This window comes from Anomaloglossus baeobatrachus, chromosome 7 (assembly GCF_048569485.1).
Source record: "Anomaloglossus baeobatrachus isolate aAnoBae1 chromosome 7, aAnoBae1.hap1, whole genome shotgun sequence".
In the NCBI taxonomy this organism is placed as follows: Eukaryota; Metazoa; Chordata; class Amphibia; order Anura; family Aromobatidae; genus Anomaloglossus; species Anomaloglossus baeobatrachus.
This window is the reverse complement of record NC_134359.1, coordinates 299,286,827-299,310,231: the sequence shown is the minus strand read 5'-3', so window position 1 is coordinate 299,310,231 and position 23,405 is coordinate 299,286,827. Positions and strand designations below refer to the sequence as shown.

Here is a 23,405-nt window from a genome sequence, read left to right as displayed (position 1 = left end):
CTTGCTGCCTTTGCGTGTAATCATTATAGGATAAGAGTGATTTCTTGTGTTGCAGTTGTGTGTGGGAGTTGTGGTGAGCGAGTGCCAGGGTCTTCTGTGCCGGGAAGACCCACTCAGCCCGGATCTCCATTGGCGCATGTGCACACTGCGTGTATACAGCACAGGTACCAGCTGTGTTATACAGTCGGCACCCAAAGGTGTTTTCACTGTGGTTTTTTGCTGTGGTTTTGGAGCAGAAATTCTTTCCTCCTGGCTTTTGGTGAGTATTTGCTCAGTGTGAACACATACTTACTGCGCCAATTGCAGCCATAAAAAAACGATTGCAACATTTCTTGGTGAGTTTCTCGCGCGAGTCTCTCCAATGCAACTCTATGGGAGCGGGTAAATAAACGGATGTCACACGGACGGCACACACACCATCCTAGTGACATCCGTTTTTCTAAATACATTTATCGCATGTTTCAGAAAACACTGGAAATGAGTGAAGTCTCACAATGTCGGTCAATCTCTATCTCTGTCAGTCGGTCTCTCCCTCTCGGTCTCTATTCTCTCTCTGTCGGTCGGTCTCTCTCTCTCTCGTTCATACTCACTGATCCCCGATCACCGGCGCGACGCTGCACGGCGTTCACACTGCTCCGGCGGCTTCTCCTCTTTTGAAAAAGCCGGCCGCTCATTATTCAATCTCGTATTCCCTGCTTTCCCCGCCCACCAGCGCCTATGATTGGTTGCAGTCAGACACGCCCCCACGATGAGTGACAGCTGTTTCACTGCAACCAATCACAGCTGCCAGTGGGCGGGTCTATATCATGAAGTAAAATAAATAAATAAATAATTTTAAAAAAACGGCGTGCGGTCCCCCCCAATTTTGATACCAGCCAGGGTAAAGCCACACGGCTGAAGGCTGGTATTGTTAGGATGGGGAGCTCCACGTTATGGGGAGCCCCCCCACCCTAAAAATATCAGCCTGCAGCCGCCCGGAATTGCCGCATCCATTAGATGCGACAGTCCCGGGACTGTACCTGGCTCTTCCCGAATTGCCCTGGTGCGGTGCCAAACGGGGTAATAAGGAGTTAATGGCAGCAGCCCATAGCTGCCACTAAGTCCTAGTTTAATCATGGCAGATGTCTCCCCAAGATACCTTCCATGATTAACCTGTTAGTTAAAGAAAATAAACACACACATCCAAAAAATCCTTTATTTGTAATAAATGACAAAAAACAACAACCTCTTTCACCATTTTATTAAAGTCCCCAAATACCCCTCCAAGTTCAACGTAATCCACAGAGGTCCCACGACGTTTTCAGCTCTGCTACATCAGAAGCTGACAGAGAGCGGTCACAGACCACGACCGCTCTCTGTGAGCTCCCCGCAGCGACTGAAGTGAGTCGTGCTATCAGCGATGACGTCACTCAGGTTACCCGCTGCCACAGATCCCAGCGGGACGACTTCTGCTGTGGCCGCGGGTAACCTCAGTGACGGCAAAGCTGATAGCGCAGATCACTGCAGTCACTCAGGGGATCTGCAGTCCCCGGTAACCGAAAATAAGGCCATGCCACATAGACAGAGCCGTGGGATGACAATGAAGTCGGGTGAAGTTCATCCGACTTCATTCTGATTGCGCGGCTCTGTCTGTGTCTGCTGTCAGCGGTCATTCAGTTCTGCTACATGGCTCTGTCTGTGTCTGCTGTCAGTGGCCATGTAGCAGAGCTGAATGGCAGATGACATAGCTGCTGAGAATAAAAACGGATCACACACGCATCAAACACGGATTGCACACAGACTACAATCAATTGAAAAATCACAGATTCGCATTGCTGTTGCATTGCACACTGATCATAACGTGAACAGAGCTCATGCTACTTTCTAGCATGAGACTCGGACCGATTTTACATGCACAAATGTGTTTCCAGCCTTACATAATAAAGGAAGCGCACTACAAGATGGAGGCTGCCCATGTTACACATGGACTCCTCACAGACACGTCCCTGTGTAATGGCGGCTATGCAACTTAACAGATCTGAACATTGTTATTTCACAAACAGAAGTAAAATTCTTGCCAGATCTGCTGAAAAGAAGAAAATGGAGTTTTAGGTAAGAACGATGCAGGAGGACACAAATACACATGTTTCCTGAGAGGAATACTGTCCTAAAATGGTGGCCACTGCCCAGCATGCCTAGGTAACTCCCATAATGCACTAGGCCATCTTACAGAGAAAATAGTAACTATTGCAGATAGCTGCCACTAGATGGTGCTCTAACAACATTTAACATTACTACAAAGGCTATTAGCAATTTTTGTATGGCAATTATGAACATTTTACATCTGCTTTTAAAGGGAACCTGTCACCAGATTTGGCGACTATAAGCTGCGGCCACCACCAGTGGGCCCTTATATACAGCATTCTAACATGCTGTATATAAGAGCCCAGGCCGCTGTGTAGAACATAAAAACCACTTTATAATACTCACCTAAGGGGCGGTGCAGTGCAGACTGGTCGGATGGGTGTCTCTGTTCTCCGGTACAGGCATCTTTGTTCTCCTTCTTCTGGAGCCTGGGGCATGATGTATCCTACATCATGCACACGACCTGGCATTGAGATCCTACGTAGGCGCACTACAATACTTTGATCTGCCCTGACCAGGGCAGATCAAAGTATTGTAGTGCGCCTGCGCGGGACCTCAATGCCAGCTAGTGTGGATGATGTAGGATGCGTCATGCACCCAGGCTTCAGAAGGAGAACCAAGATGGCCGAAAGAGGAGGTGCCGGTACCGGAGAACAGAGATACCCATCCAACCAGTCTGCACTGCACCGCCCTTTAGGTGAGTATTATAAAGTGATTTTTATGTTCTACACAGCGGCCTGGGCTCTTATATACAGCATGTTAGACTGCTGTATATAAGAGCCCACTGGTGGTGGCCGCAGCTTATAGTCGCCAAAACTGGTGACAGGTTCCCGTTAAACCTGAATGGGCAAAACAAGGGGTATTCCTGTACGCTGTACCCCAAGGGCCCATATACACCATGAGCTGGCACTGGTTGGGTGTAATCTCAGAATACTCCGTCCGTCAGTCCTAAGGCCGGGAAGCGACAAACCCACATTTGTCCCTGTAGATAGTGGCGGCACCTGAAGCTTATGAACCCCCAGGCCATGGGTATGACTTTGCCACATCACATTGTGTGGAGGTATGGAGGAGGATTTTATCATGTAGGAACTAAAAAACGGACAGTCAGGGTCATCACCATGGGTTGTATTTTCACATGGATTCACAAAGTGCCAAGGGGTGCAGCTTTGCGCCCCAAAAATTAGCAGTGGTGTGCCCCGCAATATGGAATATCTGTTTCATCACAATGCAAAAATGTCGACGCCTGACGATCTGGGCTCTGCTACATTTGGCTATTAGGGGACAGATGACGTTTTTATCTGTGTGGAAGTCTCTGGTGTCAGCGTTAGATAAGGCCTGAGGAGCCATATCACAGGAAGCAGGGGAGCGGGCCCTTCTTCACAGCCAGGACCTGCACATTGACGGAGGAGAGGCAGAGTGGACACTACACGGGCGAGCGGCCATGACCATGAGCTGCGCACTCCCCGCACCCAGCCTACTGATATGTGCCGGTAAGTCATATAATATTGACACACAGGTGATCCAGGATCGCACATGTATACATTGTGCGGGATATATATATATATGTAAGGAAGCGCTCACACAGATTGTAAACTGTAACCTTAAGATGTGATTCTAAGTGCTATGATGAAAAATCTCCCGAGACCTGGGTGTCTCCATGGTAACAGACTACAAACAAACCCTGTGTAGTCAGATCCTGTGATTTTTCTCTATAGACCTTGTCTACTCTCTGCAGGTGAAGGGGCAGATGGAGGATAACCCATGACTATAGGGCTTGTAGTCTGTAACCATGGAGACACTTCGCTCTGCACAATGGCTGTATACACAAAGTGGCAGGAGATTTGATAAAGTTAATGCCTTTGTTTTTGTTCATTCATTTTTCAGCCTTCTCGTTCCTCACGTCTGCAGACGCCGCTAGGATCTCGTCCCCCCTGCCCCACCAGATTATCATGAATACCTCTCTGCAGGTGGTCAACCCTCCCATGCAAATGGAGATCCTGTCAGTGCGATGGGAGCACAAAGGGAGCCCCCTGGTGGAATATCGCAATGGAAATATGACGTTCCACAGCCCTCGGGCCAAGATGTCTCTGGAGCAGCTCGCGCAGGGAAATATCTCGCTGGTCTTGACGAATATCACCTTGAATGACAGTGGAAATTATACTTGTTTGGTCGCGTATGGCAAAGCGCGGCAATTCGCCATGTATGCCCTGATCATAGAACGTAAGGCGTTCACATTATCACTGTTATTTAGGGAAGGGATAATTGGTGCCACATTGGTAGTCACCGAGCTAAGACAAAAAGACTAATATTAACCCTTGTATGGTACCATGGGGTCAATGTGACTCCAGGAAGATTGATACCACTAGTCATTTTTTTTCATGGTACCAGACAAGGGTTAATATTATGCTTGCTCTGGGGTTGTCATGGAGATGCCAGCACAGACTTCCTGTCATGTGACATCACTCAACAATGGTAACTTAACTGTCTTCTCTGTCTAGGCCGAAACCTTTATTAAAGGTACAGAGCCCCTTTTTGTATCTTCTTTCGTTGACCCCAATGTGGTCTTTTCGGGAGGTCCTGTTTGATTAAGGAATTTATATGATGCAATATTAGATTGGATCCTCCAAAGAGAAAACCTAGAAATAATCCCTGAATTGTAAAGGCTTATATTTTCCATCCCTCAGTGTTTGTATATCGAGGTGATATCTCGCGGGGCCTACTTGCTCGGCTTTGATTCTGTTTATCTGTAGATTCTAGGTTGGATTTCTCTTCGGTTCAGACCAATGATTCTCATTTTCTTGTTTTTGACCAGGGAGCCGGATCCGCATCTTGGACTTGACACCTCTCCAAGAGAAAGCCAGTAAGACCGGAATTAAGTAGATGTAGATGTTAAAGGGGTTGTTTAATGTTTATTCTGGTCCTCCAGAGCAAAGTAAGACTCTCTTCCCCGGAGGACGAACACTTTTCCTAAATCAATATAATTTTGTGAAATTAGAAATAAAAATAAAAAACCCCTTAGCTTTTGATTGAGGATTTTATTGTCTTATATCAAGGGTCTCCAACCTGGGGCCATCGGGGCTCGGTGGGTGATCCACCGGTTGGCCGACCACATACATGTACATCTGGAAATTTACTTCTTAATGTTATGAAATACAAAAAAAGTTTATGAAACTCAAAAACAAGAATTTGATCTCTGACGTAGCCCAAGCTTCTGTCTCCCCCTCGCTGAGGTCTTTACATCATATATAAGCTTTGTGCAGCTACTTTCCTTCAGCTCTTTTGAAGTATTGTACCAGCCATGGCCGAGCCCGGGAATATTTTCTGTTTTTTCAGCTTTGTATTCTTATTCAATGGTAAGATGATTATTTGTGGGTTTTTTTGACTCCTGTATTTCTTGTTCCTATCACTTCCCTCTTGCTCCTCTAGGGTTCACCTCGGTCAGGTCGATGAAAAAAAACAATGGAGTTGAACTCGTTACGGCCACGTTGGGAGAAAATGTCACTCTGCATTGCAGTTTTTCCATCAATGCTGTCCAGGAGCCGTCAATGCTGGTCGTCCGATGGTCAAAAGATGGGGTGACCAAGTACCTCTCAAACACGACATGTTGCAACTTCCAAGGTTATGAAATTTCAGAACAAGTTCACCAGGTGGGAAGAGCACCCCTACAACTGGTCCATGTCCAGGAGAAGGACACCGGGGTGTATACATGCTCCATAAAGTACAAGACAATGGAGGAAAGCTTGAACACCACACTTCAGATACAAGGTAGGCAAAAATTTAGGGGGTACTGTCTTCTTAGACATTGAGCGCTGCCAGAAATAGAAATGAGGTCTACTTACGGCCCGCATGGCTGTCATCTGAAGACTGGTAAGAGAGAGGCCTACTGAAGGATCCCATGGCTGCCATATGAAGGTCTACTGAAGGCTCCCATGACTGCCATCTGAAGGTCCACTTAAGGCTACCATGACTGCCATCTGAAGGCCTTTGTTCTTTGTGTTATTTTTGTGCAGTGGGATTCATTTATCTTGGACTGCTGTCAATTTCTTTTTGGGTTTTTGTTAATTTACAGGGTCGTTTCATGTGGCCAATTTGAAAACTTTTCTCATTTTGAAGGAGTCAAGTGGGTGGAGCAATGTAGTTGGGGAGTGTGTCATGAGATCACTTGGGGGACTTTTCCTACTTTTTTTAAACCATAAATTTTTATTGAGTTTCAGAGTATAATACAGTACATTACTGGAAAATTATTATTGGAACTCATACATAACAAGTAGTAACAATGCAGCCTGTGCTGCAAACCTTAGGGAAGTAGGAAAATTGATAGGGAGGGGATAAGACACGGTACCACCAGGGAAAGGTGGAGAGAATTTTGTTTGTGTCTTTCCTAATGGAAGCGATCTTCACTAAGAGAAAACAGTATAATGGTTCAGTCTCAAGAAACAAATATACCTAATAAGAGCCAGCTGTTTCGGGGTATTTGCCCCTCATCAGTGTGGAGTAGGAAACTGGCTAGTGGGAGCAATGCCTAGTAGAAGACTATATAGGTAAGGATGGTTGACCTTAGGGAGATCAACATCCAGCACCGCGGAGCACCATCACGTGTTTTCTCAACGCAGTGATTCTAGAGCAATGCCCCCTGGGAAATATGCAAAACAAGGAAGCCGCGGAGATACCATCACATGTTTCTCAACGCTATGGAACCACCTATGCCAAATATGATCTCCCTAAGGTCAACCATCCTTACCTATATAGTCTTCTACTAGGTATTGCTCCCACTAGCCAGTTTCCTACTCCACACTGATGAGGGGCAAATACCCCGAAACAGCTGTCTGTGGATGGATACCATGTTTGGCATAGGTAGTTTCCTTGACTGGAGACTGCCCTTCCCGTGGTTTTTCCTTCCCGGTGAAAGACCTGGCTAGTTACCTGCCAGCGTTGAGAAACATGTGATGGTGTCGCCGTGGCTTCCTTGTTTTGCATTTTTTTAATAAGAGCCAGCATTATACCACCGGGATCATACCAAGGGTATAACCACAACACTCACAATCGCAGGGGGTTGGACCTGATGGCCCTTGAGGTCCCTTCCAACTCTACCATTCTATGAACAACAATAGCAATATGAAATACCAAGTCAATCACAGGAGTACTTAGAGAATTTAAGCCAACGGGATTTAAAAAGAGACTCTCTATCCAAGCTACTGACTATCATATGTTCCATTGTGCAACTCTGATGAACTCTACTGAGCAACTCCTGGATGGTGGAAACTTTGGTGGACTTCAAATTTGACGCTATTGTAGTTCTGGCCTGGGTGATGAGGACATGGGAGATAATTAGAGTATTTTTGAAGGGGAGATTGTCTAATTCAAGAAAGAGTAAGGCTGTAGAAAGAGTAAGACTGTAGCAGGGCCCCAAGGGTAGTCAAGGTTCACCAATGAAGATATTAGAGCCTGAATTTGTTGCCAATATAGCCCAATGAGAGGACATGACCACCAAACGTGAAGTAAGGAGCCAATGTCTCTTTGGCATCTCCAGCAGGTGGGCGAGCAATTGGGGAACATTTTATTAATCAAAAGATAAAGAATATAGTACCATCTATACAACAAATTCCTTGAGGATTCCAAGTGGTTAATACAACAGGACGCCTTTTTGGTGAGAAGGTTCAACCAAGGTCTCTTTTCCATCTAGACACAAATGACAAAGGTAATTGGTCTGCGGAAGGGAGCAAGGCCCGGAAAGCTTTAGAGATGCCCTTTGCAGAGTCTCTAGTAGTAAAAAAAAAATAGTCTTCGTACATGGTTCTAAGTGGTTGGGGTGATTTGGTTAACGTACGAAGGAAATGACGAATTTGTAAGTATATGTAGAAGTCATTTTTATGGAGTTCATATGACTTCATCAAGTCTTTGAAAGGTCTTATTATATTGGAACGCATTAAGTTGCCCGGCTTAAGGATACCCCTTGCTACCCAACCATCCAGCCTGATGGAGGGAATTAAGTATTTAACGAGATACAAAGGCATCTCAGAAGGTCTAAACAGTACCAAGGCTTCTCCAATTGGTTTATTCGTCCATAGGGATAGCTCTACCTTGATAGTTGGGGACATAGGTGGACGAAACTCCCTAGAGCACCCGGAGCGCCGCAGAGGTAAGCCAATAATCTGAGTTTCAAGGTCAACCCACATCTTAGAATAGTCATTGGACCACCAGCTTCTCAGCTGGTCCAGCAAAGAGGTTTTATGGTAGTTCCTAAGGTCCGGGCATCCCAGTCCCCCCTATCCAACTCTTCCTACTTTTAAGGAGTCCAGTGGGTGGGGCTTACATGTTCCAATGATCTTAGTTAGCAAATTCAGGCAAACATTTAGGTGTATCCACTTGCTCAACTTTGATGCAGTATATTTATAGATAGGAGGTTGGAGCCATGTAGCAGGGGATTGTGTCATTGACCACTTGTGAGACCCTTCCTGTTTTTATGGAGTCCAGTAGGTGGAGCTTACATTTTCCAACCCTCAGTGTTTGTATACCAGGTTAATATTTAGCAGTGCCTACTTGCTTAGCTTTGATGCAACTTATCTGTAGATTCTAGGCTGGATCTCTCTTCGGTTCAGACCAATGATTCTCATTTTCTTGTTTTTGACCAGGCAGTCAAATCCGCATCTTGGACTTGACACCTCCCCAAGAGAAAGCCAATAAGACCTGGCATTTTTTTTTAGAATTTTTAAATCGTAGCTTTTGATCAAAGTTTTTGTTGTCTTATATCAAAGGTCTCCAACCTAGGGCCATCGGGGCTCGTTGGGTGATTCACAGGTTGGCTGACCACGTATGTGTACATCTGGAAATTTACTTGATAAATGTAAAAATGCAAAAAAAAAGTTTATGAAGCGCAAAAACAAAAATTTGATATCTGACGTAGCCCAAGCTTCTGTCTCTCCCTCCCTACGTGACTGGGGTTTGAGATAAGGAGGTTTTTACATCATATATAAGCTTCGTGCAGCTACTTTCCTTCAGCTCTTTTGAAGTATTGTACCAGCCATGGCCGGGCCCGGGAATATTTTCTGTTTTTTCAGCTTCATAATTTTATTCTATGGTAAGAAGATTATATGTGGTTTGTTTTTTTGACTCCTGTATATCTTGTCCCTAACATTTCCCTTTCGCTCCTCTAGGGATCACATCGGTCAGATCGATAGGAAAACCCGATGGGTATGAACTCATTACTGTCAAGCAGGGGTAGAGTGTTACTCTGCATTGCAACTTTTCCACCGATGCCATCCAGGAGCTCTCAACGCTGGTCGTCCATTGGTCAAAAGATGGGGTGACCAAGTATTTCTCAAACACAACATGTTGCAACTTTCAAGGTTTTGAAATTTCAAATCAAGATCTACAGGAGGGAAGAGCACCTCTAAAATTGGTCAATGTCCAGGAGAAGGACACAGGAGTGTATACATGCTCCATAAAGTACAAGACGATAGAGGAAAGCTTGAACACCATTCTTCAGGTACAAGGTAAGCAAATGATTAGGGGGTACTCTTTTCTTAGATGTCTAGCACTGTCAGGAATGGAAAGGAGGTCTACTTAAGTCCCGCATGGCTGCCATATGAAGACCTGTAAGAGGGTGGCCTACTGAAGGCTCCCATGACTGCCATCTGAAGGCCTGTAAGAAAGTGGCCTACTGAAGGCTCCCTTGACTGCCATCTGAAGGTCTAAGGCTGCCATCTGAAGGACTGTAAGACAGTGGCCTACTGAAGGCACCCATGGATGCCATCTGAAGGCCTGTAAGAAAGTGGCCTACTGAAGGCTCCCTTCACTGCCATTTGAAGGTCTACTGAAGGCTGCCATCTGAAGGCCTGTAAGACAGTGGCCTACTGAAGGCTCCCATGGCTGCCATCTGAAGGTCTACTGAAGGCTCCCCTCTGAAGGTTCCCCATAGCTGCCGTCTGAAGGCCTAGCGAAGACATCCATGGCTGCTATCTCAAGGCTAATTGAAAGCTCCCATGACTGCCATCTGAAAGCTTCCATGGCTGCCATCTGAAGGCCTACTGAAAGCTGCCATCTGAAGGATCCCCATAGCTGCCGTCTGAAGGCTTAGTGAAGGCTTCAATGAATGCCATTTGAAGGCCTAGTGAAAGCGCCCATGGCTGCCATCTGAAGGCTCCCTTTGCTGCTGTCTGAAGGCTCTGATGGCTGCCATTTGAAGACCTAGTGAAGGCACCCATGGCTTACATCTGAATGCCTACTCAAGGCTGCCCATAGATGCTGCCTGAAGACTTCAATCTGAAGGCTCCTGGGTTGCCAACTGAAGGCTTCCATGGCTGCCATCTGAATGGCTACTGAAGGCTACCCATAGCTTTTAGTTAGCCCATAGGTTATGACTAAAGGGGGCTTTACACGCTACGATATCGCTAATGCGAAGTCGTTGGGGTCACGGAATTGGTGACGCACCTCCGGCCGCATTAGCGATGCCATTGCGTGTGACACCAATGAGCGATTTTGCATAGTCGCAAAAACGTGCAAAATCGCTCATCGGTGACATGGGGGTCCATTCTCAATTATCGTTACTGCAGCAGTAATGAAGTTGTTCCTCGTTCCTGCGGCAGCACACATCACTCCGTGTGACACCGCAGGAACGAGGAAGCTCTCCTTACCTGCCTCCCGGCCGCAATGCGGAAGGAAGGAGGTGGGCGGGATGTTACGTCCCGCTCATCTCCGCCCCTCCGCTTCTATTGGGCGGCGGTTCAGTGACGCTGCTGTGATGTCGCTGTGACGCTAAACGAACCACCCCCTTAGAAAGAAGGCGGATCGCCGGTCACAGCGACGTCGCCGGGCAGGTAAGTAGTGTGACAGGTCTGGGCGATGTTGTGTGGCACGGGCAGCGATTTGCCCGTGTCGCACAACAGATGGGGGAGGGTACCCACGCTAGCGATATCGGTACCAATATCGCAGCGTGTAAAGCGGCCTTAAGAGGCATGTAGCCTTGAAAGATGTAAACTGCATTGGGGTACACCTACCATTACCCAGCTGTTTTCCACTTTTGTAAAAAAATGTTTTTAAAACAATAAAGTCCACCCCTTTTTGAAGAACCAGATTTCCTTGGATTTTTTCATAGCTGCCACCTGAAGTATGTCATCTGAAGGCTCCCATGGGCACCATCTAAAGGTTCCCATGGTTGTCATCTAAAGGTTCCCATGGCTGCCATCTGAAGGCCCTTACGGCTGCCATTTGAAGGCTCCCATGGCGGCCATCTGAAGGCTCCTATGATTGCCATCTGAAGGCCCCCATGGCTGCCATCTATAGACCCCTATGGCTGTCATCTGAAAGCTACCATGGCTGCTGTCTGAAGGCTGCTGTCTGAAGGCCCCCATGGTTGCCATCTGAAGACCTACTGAAGACCCCATGGCTGCCATCTTGGTATGCTTCTGATGTCCAGCCATTGTCTGGGCTTCATACTAAACCATAATGTTCACTATATACTGCAATTCTAGAATATTGCAGAATATGGAACAACCGATCAGAGGATCGTAGGTTCAAATCCCCTGGGGGACTAAAAACAATCTTGTAAAAAATGTCATATAAAAATATATAAAGATTTGAATCACTCCCCATTTTCCCAGATTAAAAATAAGTAAAGTAATAGAAAAAATAAAATACATGTTTGGTGACGTTGATGCATCAGTAAAAGTGCGATGTGTAAAAATATCAAGTTAATTAACCCGTATGGAAAGGCCATAAAGGGAAAAAACGTCACAGAATTGCCCCGTGTTTCCTCTCCATATCTCCTTAAAAAAAGCTCTTTGTAGAGAGCCCCACGGCCACTGCCCACGTGAACGTTCCATGCTGGGCTTGGAGACCCTTTGTAGAGAGCCCCATGGCCTTTGCCCATGCTCCTGTTCCATACTGGGTTAGAGACCCTTTGTAGAGAGCCCCATGGTCACTGCCCGTTATATGCTGGGCTTGGAGACCCTTTGTAGAGAGCCCCATGGCCTTTGCCCATGCTCCTGTTCCATGCTGGGCTTGGAGACCCTTTGTAGAAAGCTCCATGGTCACTGCCCATTCCATGCTGGGCTTGGAGACCCTTTGTAGAGAGCCCCATGGCCTTTACCCATGCTCCTGTTCCATGCTGGGCTTGGAGACCCTTTGTAGAGAGCCCCATGGTCACTGCCCGTTCCATGCTGGGCTTGGAGACCCTTTGTTTTTTTAAAATCAGATACTTTTTTTGTTAAAGCAGAATACATACAACAGAATAACAAATCGGCATCCAAATTAAAATTATCACATCTATTACCCCTTTAATTCCCCCTCCCGCCCCCTCCCCAACCCTGGTAGCAACACTTCTCCCCGATACTACATCCCATTTAGTACACACTTAGAATACCCTCCAACTGCAGTATAGCAACCATCCCGTTGTGCAGGAGGAACAACTAGTGACGCAAATAGAACAAAACACACACCTCAGAGGTCTCCGACGGCTATCCCGGTCCCAGACCAGTTTACTGGTCCATCACTCGTCCCATTCGCATTGCAGCCAAGGAGACCATAGCTTCTCAAACATTTTAACATTCCCCCTTCTTTCATACACTCCCTGTTCCAGCTGAAGAATACATTTCACCCTTTTAATGTACTCTCCCCTGGTCGGGGGGTCTTTTTTAATCCAGGACCTGGCGATTAGCTTTCTTGCCGCATACAGCAGCCTAGCAATGGCAATTTTCATAGTATTTTCCACCCCAAGCTCCTCAACATATCCCAATAGGCATATCACTGGTTCCCTGGCGAGGACACACCCATATGTTCTTCCTATCTTGTGGATAACCTTAGTCCAAAAGGAGACCAGTCTCGGACAAGACCACATCATGTGAAAAATACCTGCGTCAGATCCCTGACACCTTGGACACTCCGAATTCCTTTTCAACCCCATTTTAAACATCAGTAAGGGAGACCTATATACCCGGTGAATCACGTATAGGTGAGATAGTCTGGCCGGTTCGCTCATGGAAAGTTTAGGGATATACTCTAAGATACTCTCCCACACCTCCTCCGTTATCGGCCCAACTTCCTCCTCCCATTTAGATTTAGTTTTAATTGGGTATTCTAACAGAAAGGTATGTAGTATATCTTTATACGTGCCAGAAATGATCCCTTTAGTGCTTCCTCTGCCCTTGCACACATACTCCAGTACCAGGTCAGTCTGTATGGCCACACTTTGTTTAGCCGCTTGGGCTGCAATCGCATGTTTTAATTGTCTGTAGTGGAGCCAGCCGGACGCCGGTAACTGAAACTCACTCTGTAACTGTGGGAACGACTTCACAATTCCTCCGTCCAATATCTGATGCATGTATATCACACCCTTGCGTCTCCATTCCTCAATATTCCCCATTTTCTGAATCTCCGAGAGATTACTGTTATCCCAGATAGGTGTAAACTTAGTTAACCGGGTCACCCCTCTCACCCTTTTCAGCCTATCCCAGGTCTTATTTATAAGTGCCATTGTAGGAGATGTTCTACCCAGGAGCCCCACCGCACCATCCTCTAGTCCCATTACCAATGGACTTCTACCCACTATGTATTCCAGTACTTCTTTAATGCCCCCATCTTTCTCTCGATCAGACCAGCCCCTGAGGTGTTGACATTGCGCCGCTATATAATACAATTCCGGATTTGGGATTGCTAGACCCCCCTCATCCTTCGGCCTTTGTAAAGTCTCTAATCGCACCCTAGGCTGCTTTTTACCCCACACCAGGTCCCTAAACAGCGAGTTTGTCCCTTTAAATCTTTTCTTTGAAATACAAACAGGGGCATTGTGCAGTATGTATAGGAGTTTAGGCATTACTACCATCTTTAGTAAATTAACCCTTCCAACAACTGACAAATGTAGCTTGTTCCAGGCATCCACTTTGGCTCTCAATTTTTTAAGGAGCGGCCATAAGTTCACCTGTATGTATTTTTCTACTGGCAGAGATATCTGGATACCTAGATATTTAAATTCGTCCACACTCTTCAACTTGTTAGCCCCAGTATCCTCATTTGTCCAGGCTACTTCCCCATCCACTGTAAAGAGGCTCGATTTAGACCAATTAATGGTCAGTCCCGAAACTTCTCCAAATTTCTCTATTATCTGCATGGCATGATCCAATGAGGCTGACGGATCCCCCAAGAAAAGTAATAAATCGTCAGCATAAAGAGCTATTTTCTCCTCTAAATGCCCATACCTAAATCCATGGATCTCCTTCGATTTCCTAATGGCCGCCGCCAGAGGCTCTATTGCAATAGCAAATAGGAGCGGCGATAGTGGGCAGCCCTGCCTCGTTCCCCGGTGCAACTCAAACGCTGAGGAGGTCATACCGTTAACTCTAACTTTAGCAGTAGGCCTATTATACAACAGCTGCACCCACTTTACAAACCGTGGGCCAAAACCCATATGCTGCAACACTTTCCACAGATACCCCCACTCAACACTATCGAACGCTTTCTGGGCATCTAGCGAAGCGATCACCCTCTGGCCAGGGTTGTCAGGCGGCAACTGTAGATTAAGATATAATCTCCTGATATTAGCGGCTGTCGACCTATTGGCCATGAACCCTGATTGGTCCATATGGATTAGGTTAGATATAACTCCAGTCAGCCGGTTTGACAACACCTTAGCCAGAAGCTTCACGTCCGCTGTTAATAACGAGATGGGTCTATATGAGTCTGGAAGCCTCGGATTTTTATCCTCCTTAGGAATTACTACTATTATTGCTTCTCTCATAGATTCAGGCAATACACCTTCCCCCTCCGCCACCTCAAAGACTTTCAATAGTTTGGGTAATAGGATTTCTTCTAACTGTTTATAAATTTCAGCTGGTAGCCCGTCTGCTCCCGGTGCCTTGTCATTGCTCATGCCATGCAGAGCACCCTCCAGTTCATCAATAGTAATAGGTGACTCCAGTTTATCTCTATCCACCACAGACAACACAGGAAGCTCACCTCGCTCAAGAAATGAGTCCACCTCTTCCACCCTCATCTCTCCGCTAGAAGAATATAGCGTGCGATAGAAATCTTTAAAGACCTCAAGGATCGCCTCAACCTCAGTGACCTGTGTCCCCTCCACCGTGTCCATACCATGCACAAATGAACTACTCCTTTGAGCTGCAGCTATGACCGATAATAGATGACCAACTTTTTCCCCCTCCTCATAAAAATGCAATTTTTGGAATGCCTGCTTCCTTACCGCCTTCTCCAAAAGCATCTTATTAACCTGTTCATGCGCCTGCCTAAGATTTTGCTTCGCGTCCGTAGTATTACTCCGAATTGCTTCCAGCTCCGCCTTATCTATGGCCTCCAGCCTATCTTTCTCATCCTGCCTCGTCTGTGTTTTACGTTTACAGATATCCCTGAACAGGAGCCCCCTGAGGTATGCCTTCATCGCATCCCATACCACCAGCGGACCAGTGCTACCCTCGTTGTGGATAAAGAAATCCCCAAGATCCCGTTCTATATTCCCCATATTAATATGACGGATCCATGCTGGATGAAGCTTCCACTCTCCCCTCCTTCCCTCTGTCAGGATCCCCCGTCGTATGGACACTAGAATCGGGCTATGATCTGAAATCACTCTTGTCATATATTGCACGTCGCCTATCATTGCATCCATCAGATCACTAGCTAGAGCCATGTCAATGCGGGACAGAGTGTTATGCGAAGCCGAATAACAAGAGAAGCAGGATACCCTCCCATTCCTCACTCGCCAGGCATCCACCATTCCAAGTTCCCCAATAAGAGTGCCAAACGAAGTCATACAACTATCCTGGATACCTGGAGGTCTACTACTCCTATCCCAGTACAGGTCTATCACATTATTGAAGTCCCCCACCAGTAAAAAAGGGATTACTCCCCCCTTCTCAGAGAACTCCCTTATCTCCCTTAGTTTGGTGCACTTATATGGAGGTGGTATATATAGGTCGCGGGCGGAGGAGGGGACGCAGTACTCTCCCACTGCTCGGGTCCGGCTTGCCGCTGCTCTGCGGCTGCTGCTCGGTGGCTCGAGCGATGGGCCGGATCCTGGGGACTCGAGCGGCGCTCCTCGCCCGTGAGTGAAAATGGAATTGGTGTTGGGGGTTTTTTGTCCGTGACGCCACCCACGGTTGTGGTGAATGTGTGGACACCACCGCTGCTCTAGATGGGGCTCCCGGGGACGGTGACAGAGAGCAGCTTGGTTGTTATTCCTCCCCTCCGTGGGTAGGGGGTTGTTTGTCCCGGGGCCCAGTGATGGGGGTAGGATGGTTGGTGCAGGCGGGTTATGGGGCCTGTTGAGGTGCAGGGACGCAGGGGCAGCGCTGTGCCGTACGGCACGGAGGTACTCACTCAGCCCAAGGATGATGACACAGTTCACGGTAAACAAACGGCTGGTTGGACGGGTCCCTCGGACCGCTGCGGTGTTGATGTTCCCTGCAAGTTAGCGGTAACTGTCTCTTCCCTGCACCTAGATACGGTTGTTGGTAGCGATGGATTCCCACCGGTAACCCGCTCCCCGGTTTGGATATGAGCCGGTGGAGCCCCTCTCTTGCCCGCAGGCGCTGGCCCTGGGAAACTGGTGCCTTGGCGGTGGCGGTGTCTCCCCTTCACGGTCAGACTGTTGCCTTCAATCGGGACTTTGCTGCTGGGAGACCCGGAGGTCCCCTTTACTGACGGATTTGGCAAATTATGGCGACTCCTAGCCTTGCCGGGATCCGAAAGGCCCCTGCCACTGGTGCTGGCTTCTCTTTGTATACCGCTCCGGTACCGGCGGGCCACCACCCGTCCACGGTCCTTTCGGCAACCTCCGATCAGCCTCTCCTGCAGACGGTCACCGCCGTCTGCCAACCTTGCTGTCTCAGTCCGGGGCACACACCCGGACCAACTTCAGGCTTTACTGTCACTTTTCTCTGCTGCCACTTCCTTCTACTCTCAAACTCTACTCTCCACTGTTTACTCCTCTCACTTCAACCTCCAAAACTAATCTGCTCACAAGCTCTGCCTGAGCTAAACTGCCTGTGTTTTCCCTCCTCCAGGAATGTGAACTCCTTGGTGGGTGGAGACCAACCGCCTGGCTCCACCCCCTGGTGTGGACATCAGCTCCTGGGGAAGGCAACAAGGGTTTGTGTTTGACCTTAGTGTTCCTGCAGGGAATGTGGGGTGTGTGTGGTGTCATGACCTGTGACCCCTGGCTTGCCCAGGGCGTCACATTCCCCCTTAGCAAAACGCAGACCGTCTTCGGGCTGGCCGTCCAACACTGGTTTTATTTTCCTTTTTTTTTTCCTGAAAAAGAGTAAAACACATAATACAAATAAAATAACGTCATCCCACATCGGGAGGTTCTTTGCTTAAACGTTACTAACGGTTAACGGTTGCGGCTGCCGCTCTCTCCCACCCAAGTAACCTGGCCCTGATGCTGCCCCTAAGAAACAGGCAGCACCCCTTGACCCCAGTCCTGAACCAAGTTACCCGAGCGGGATCTGTCCTTTCCAGGGGACCCACGTCCATGGGGAGCCCCTGGAACCCCCAGAGGGTAGCCACCGGTTCCTGTGGTGGCTGGGCCCCAGCCTGCTCCACTGCGGGCCCTCCCTCCAATCTGCCTCTCCGGAGGCGGCAACGGTAGCAGCTGCAACAAACACATTTATTTACAAGCCACTCAGTTTGTGGTTGCCCTGCAAGTACACGGGCTTGTCCATTTTTAAACGGTCCCCACGGGGACAACGGTGCCGGCAACGGCCGGTTCAATCAAGCAGACAATCAGGTTACTGTTCGGTAATCATTATCATCTTTCAACTTACAAACTTTTGAAACTGTTTCAAAACACACTCGCTTTTAAAGAACACTTTCCCTGTACCTAAGTGGGGGTCTACCTAGGTTGGGACGAGTGGACCTCCGGGGCCCGATGTCAGTAGTGATAGGCAGCGGGGAAGAGGGAACAATCAGCTCCTCTTCCCTGCTAATGTGTGGGGCAGGCGGAGGCATAGGGGAGTTGGGCACAGGTTCATCCCTGGGCACTGGCACTGGCTCTGGCTCACGGTTGACCACTTCCATCACTTCTTCATCCATGGGTTGTGGGAACAGTATCACTGGAAGAATTACCGCGCCGTTCTGTGTAGGCCAGTCCGCTGGGAAGTCACCCATTACGGTGTGGATTACCTCTTTTGCCTTTTCTGCTGGTGGAGGAACCGGTACTTCAGCCATTGCCCTCAATGCTGGTGGGCACCTTTTCAGATGGTCCCGGGAAACCGTGGTTAAAGTGCCCCCTTGGTCACGACTGATTTGGTAAGCCTTCCCATCTTCCCATCCTGTGGGCTGTATGATGTATGGGGTTTGCTCCCACTGATCATCCAGCTTGTGGGTTCTCCTCTTCCGTTTCAGCACTACATCTCCAGGCTGGAAAGGGCCAGCAGACGCTTTCTGATTGAAGCGCCGCTCCTGTTGTCCTCGACTCCGACTTAAGTTCTTCTCCACATATTCTTGAATCTGTCGGTACTGAACCCTCCTCCGGGTGTCCCATTCAGCCGTCGAGGGGAGTGTCTCTGGGGCTTCCATTCCCATTTCCAGATCCACCGGCAGTCGGTCGGGGCGAGCCCTCATCAGATATGCTGGGGTGCACTTCGTTGAGCTGGATGGGATATTGTTGTACATATCTACCAAGTCAGGCAGCTTTTCCAGCCACAGGTTCCGCTCTTCTAGCGGCAACGTCTTGAGGAGGCCAAGGACCAAATGGTTCATCTTCTCACACATACCGTTGGTCTGGGCATGGTAAGGCGTGGTCCGGATCTTCTTGCAGCCGTACAGATGACTAGACCCTGTAAACTAGCACAGACCCCAGACGAGAACCCCTAAACTGATACAGACCCCTTCCTTTAATACAGACTTCAGACCACTCCATGTCTGAAGGTCATGGATTTACGAATGGGAGTTATGGGGCTCAGTATGAGGGCAATGGGTCAACGGCTGATGTTTGAGGTACACGACAATCACACTCGTGGTTCAGGTCACTTGGGGTAACGTCTGTTTTCTTCTCTGTACTGTGGCATGTAGCAGTAAGATCCTGAGCTGCAGACATGTCCTAACTCCCTATCTCATGGGTGCAGCTGGTAACGTCTCACGGGTTACACCCCAAACATGTCCTTAGATAATATTAGGAGACCTGAATCTGTGGAGAACACAACACCACAGACATCTAAGAGAAGAAACATGGCAGCAGCCTTCATCCTCCTGTCCGTGCTCTTGGGGGCCGGGGTCTCACGTAAGTGTAACTTTGTGAACATAGGCGGTCACCGGGCACCATCCACCCATGGGAGATGGTACTGATGGTGACCCAGACCTCGTCATCCATGGACTAGATAAATAGATAAATATTATTGTATGTTTCTTTGACCTAGATGCTAAACTTGAGCTCTCCGTGGACCCGGATATCGTGGCCAAGGTTGGGGATACAGTGAAGCTGAAATGTGTCCTGCAGGGCGTGGTGGGTCCCTTGGAGTTAAAGAGCCTCATGGTTCAGTGGTTCACACGCGGGAAGCAGGTCGCTGAGTTTGATGATAAAATCAATATCGACAAACCTGGAATGTCCATGTCCTTAGAAGGACTGATGAAAGGTGATGCCACGCTGACCATCCAGTCCTTCACTGCAGAAGATGCTGGGAGCTATCGCTGCAATTTCTATTACAAGTCAGACCATACCATGAAGCAGATCGTTCTTAAGGCTTGATGGTAAGTAATGTCGACTCACAAGACGCCCCTTTAAATTCACCATCATAGATCATTGACTACGTTACCTCCTATTTTTTTACCATATACCCCTCTCCCATTCATGAAGGCATTTAAATCACAAGTAATGTGTGTGATCCCCTTCTTTATTTCCAAAAATAAATCCAAAATGGATCCCAGACCAGACAGACCATACTGCCCAAATACAGACCCAAGATAAAAAACCCTTACACTCACACAGCATCCTATACCAGACAGCCTAAATACAGACCCTGCAGACCAAACCACTTAAATCAATACAGATCCCAGATCAGACCCCTAAACTAAGAGACCCCAGACCCACCAAACTAATATAGACCCCAGACCAGACCCACCAAACTAATATAGACCCCAGACCCACCAAACTAATGTAGACCTCAAACCAGACCCACCAAACTAATATAGACCCCAGACCAGACCCACCAAACTAATATAGACCCCAGACCCACCAAACTAATACAGACCTCAAACCAGACCCACCAAACTAATATAGACCCCAGACCAGACCCACCAAACTAATATAGATCTCAGACCATACCCACGAAACTAATATAGACACCAGACCCACCAAACTAATATAGACCCAGTCCAGACCCACCAAACTAATATAGACCCCAGACCCACCAAACTAATATAGACCCCAGACCAGACCCACCAAACTAATATAGACCCCAGACCAGACCCACCAAACTAATATAGACCCCCGGACCAGACCCACCAAACTAATATAGACCCCAGACCAGACCCACGAAACTAATATAGACCCCAGACCAGACCCACCAAACTAATATAGACACCAGACCCACCAAACTAATTTAGACCCAGTCCAGACCCACCAAACTAATATAGACCTCAGACCAGACCCACCAAACTAATATAGACCCCAGACCAGACCCACCAAACTAATATAGACCCCAGACCAGACCCACCAAACTAATATAGACACCAGACCCACCAAACTAATTTAGACCTCAGACCAGACCCACCAAACAAATATAGACCCCATGTCACAAACCACCGGGGGGGTCACTCAGAAATCCCCCGCGCTGGCTACCAGTACGTCACAATCGGGGGGTAACAAGTGGGGGTCACCCCTCCTTTATACCTCCCGACCGACAGACAGAGCACGTGACGCGCTCTCTAGCGCCCCTCTTATAGTCAGGCCAATTATGGAATTGCCCGACAATAAGCAAGGAGGCCGCTATACTACTTATGCCGATTATTGAAGGGACCCCGGTGAGAGTAAGGTATATATTCCCCCGACCTCCGCGGGCGGAATATATAAAATCTCCCCGAATCTCACTGGCCTCCCCACAATAATCCTTGGCACAATTCGCTGCCACCAACCGATTTACGGTAACTATTAGCCGAACACACAGACGTGGGATTCAAGATCGAGATAACAGAACAGCCCAAGATTAATTATATAATTTAATCAGCCTAAAGCACACTAGAAACTACAATATATACAATAGGGAATCTACAGAATATACATATGTCAGAGTACAGTTACAATCAAAGCATGGGTTACAAACAGGCATACACAGTTCCAGCAGTTACCTTGTTGCGTCTGGCCACAGGGGGGCGCTGTAGGCCAGGTTTCTAGGATCCTTCCCACAGATGTTTCCTACACGTGCCCCCAGCGAAAGAACACTGGAAAATGGCCGAAGTAGGGTTATCAACCTGGGCAATCCAGGTCCCCTCCTACCTTAGTGACCTCACAGGGAAGCACTGCCACTCCCCCTGCATGGATCAGAATTATCCAGCAAAGGGGATATTGGCCATAACTTTGCCTGGGAGCGTCGTAGGCAGACGCCAATGCTCTCATTGTGACAGTTATGAATTTAGCTACAGAACGAGGGGACTCATGACCTGTCTGCCAGTTCCCCATTGGCTGATATCACGCCTGGGGCATTTCCCAATGTCCTGCTCCCATAAAAAGGGTGTGCCGGCATCGTCTGCATGCGGAGACACCATTTTTATGGTTGCCATATTTATCGGAAATATGGCTTGCGAGATATGAACCATTTTTTACTGGAGTCGTTCTGTCTGGCTACTTCCAGAGCCTTGCTAATTAGATAGCAGCTCCTACTACAGGGTGACGGCAGGGAGTCATCCTGTGTCCATTGTTCCCACACCACCTCATCTCCATATCACAGGACATGGCCATGGAGGTGTAAGTGGAACACTGAGAACAAGAAGGGAGGGGGCACTGCCAGGGAGTGATGAGGGACTATGACTGGAGTCATAATTCATCTTCATATCCCGGGATTTGCCTCACACCTCCCCCCTTTTGAGGGCGCTAGGGGGCAGCACACTCCGGTGTTCCCCCGTGCGCCCGTCCGCGACCTCTCCTTGTCGGGACAGCCCGTCTGCGTTACCGTGGTCACGGCCCCTTTTGTGGCGAATGGTGAAGTTGTATTGCTGGAGCGCAAGGCTCCATCGCAACAATTGCCCATTCGTCCCAGAGACGGTGTGCAACCAGCTGAGGGGATTGTGGTCCGTCTCCACGATGAAGTGGCGCCCGTATAGATAGGGTTGCAGACGCTGCAGGGCCCACACTATGGCCAGGCACTCCTTCTCCATCGTGGAATAGGCAACTTCCCTTGGTAACAGCTTCCTGCTCAGGTACAAGACTGGGTGCTCTTGGCTCGCAGAGTCCACCTGGCTGAGCACCGCACCGAGGCCGAAGTCACTGGCGTCGGTCTGTACTACAAACGGCCGCGTGAAGTCGGCTGCCTGTAGCACGGGCGGGCTGGACAGGGCGTCCTTTAGGGCCCGGAAGGCTGTCTCGCAGTCCATTGTCCAATCGACTGCAGAGGGCAGCGTCTTCTTGGTGAGGTCCGTCAAGGGCTTTGCCAGGCTACTATAGCATGGAACAAACCTCCTATAGTACCCAGCGGTCCCCAAGAAGGACATCACCTGCTTCTTGGTCCTGGGGGTGGGCCAGGATGCGATGGCTTCCACTTTCTCAGGCTCGGGCTTCAGTGTTCTCCCACCTACCCGGTGACCGAGGTACTGGACCTCGCTCATGGCCAGCTGACACTTTCCCGGCTTGATGGTCAAACCTGCCCGGTGGACCCGCCTGAGCACCTGTGCTAGATGCTCTAGGTGATCTTCCCAGGTGGGACTGAAGACGGCAATGTCATCCAGGTACGCGGCCGCGTACCCTTCAAGTCCCTTGAGCAGGGTGTTGACCATCCGCTGGAAAGTGGCAGGGGCATTCCTCATCCCGAATGGCATCACCGTGGACTCGTACAGTCCAAATGGGGTAATAAAGGCAGAGCGTTCCCTGGCCTTGCGAGTCAGGGGGATCTGCCAATATCCCCGGCTCAGATCCATGATGGTCAGGTACTGAGCCCCGGCCAACTGATCGAGCAGGTCATCGATGCGTGGCATTGGGTACGCATCGGCGACCGTGACCGCATTGAGCCCCCTGTAGTCCACGCAGAACCGAGTGGTTCGGTCCTTCTTAGGGACGAGGACTACAGGCGAGGCCCAAGCGCTGTTGGATGCCTGGATCACCCCCAGCTTCAGCATCTCGTCAA

General features: G+C 48.6%; 1 protein-coding gene across 1 annotated transcript in view; it reads left to right on the top strand.

Annotated features, from left to right (window-relative positions):
• The first annotated feature begins 3,513 nt into the window (after window positions 1–3,513).
• The window catches only part of LOC142245636 (uncharacterized), a 35,235-nt gene continuing 15,343 nt past the window's right edge, over window positions 3,514–23,405 (top strand). Inside the window, exons 1-7 of the mRNA XM_075318524.1 lie at window positions 3,514–3,614; window positions 4,009–4,344; window positions 4,937–4,984; window positions 5,551–5,889; window positions 9,279–9,617; window positions 15,474–19,354; window positions 19,491–19,821. Of these exons, the coding sequence (XP_075174639.1) occupies window positions 3,566–3,614; window positions 4,009–4,344; window positions 4,937–4,984; window positions 5,551–5,889; window positions 9,279–9,346 (840 nt within the window). The 5' untranslated portion in view covers window positions 3,514–3,565 and the 3' untranslated portion in view covers window positions 9,347–9,617; window positions 15,474–19,354; window positions 19,491–19,821. The remainder of the gene's footprint in view (window positions 3,615–4,008; window positions 4,345–4,936; window positions 4,985–5,550; window positions 5,890–9,278; window positions 9,618–15,473; window positions 19,355–19,490; window positions 19,822–23,405) is intronic.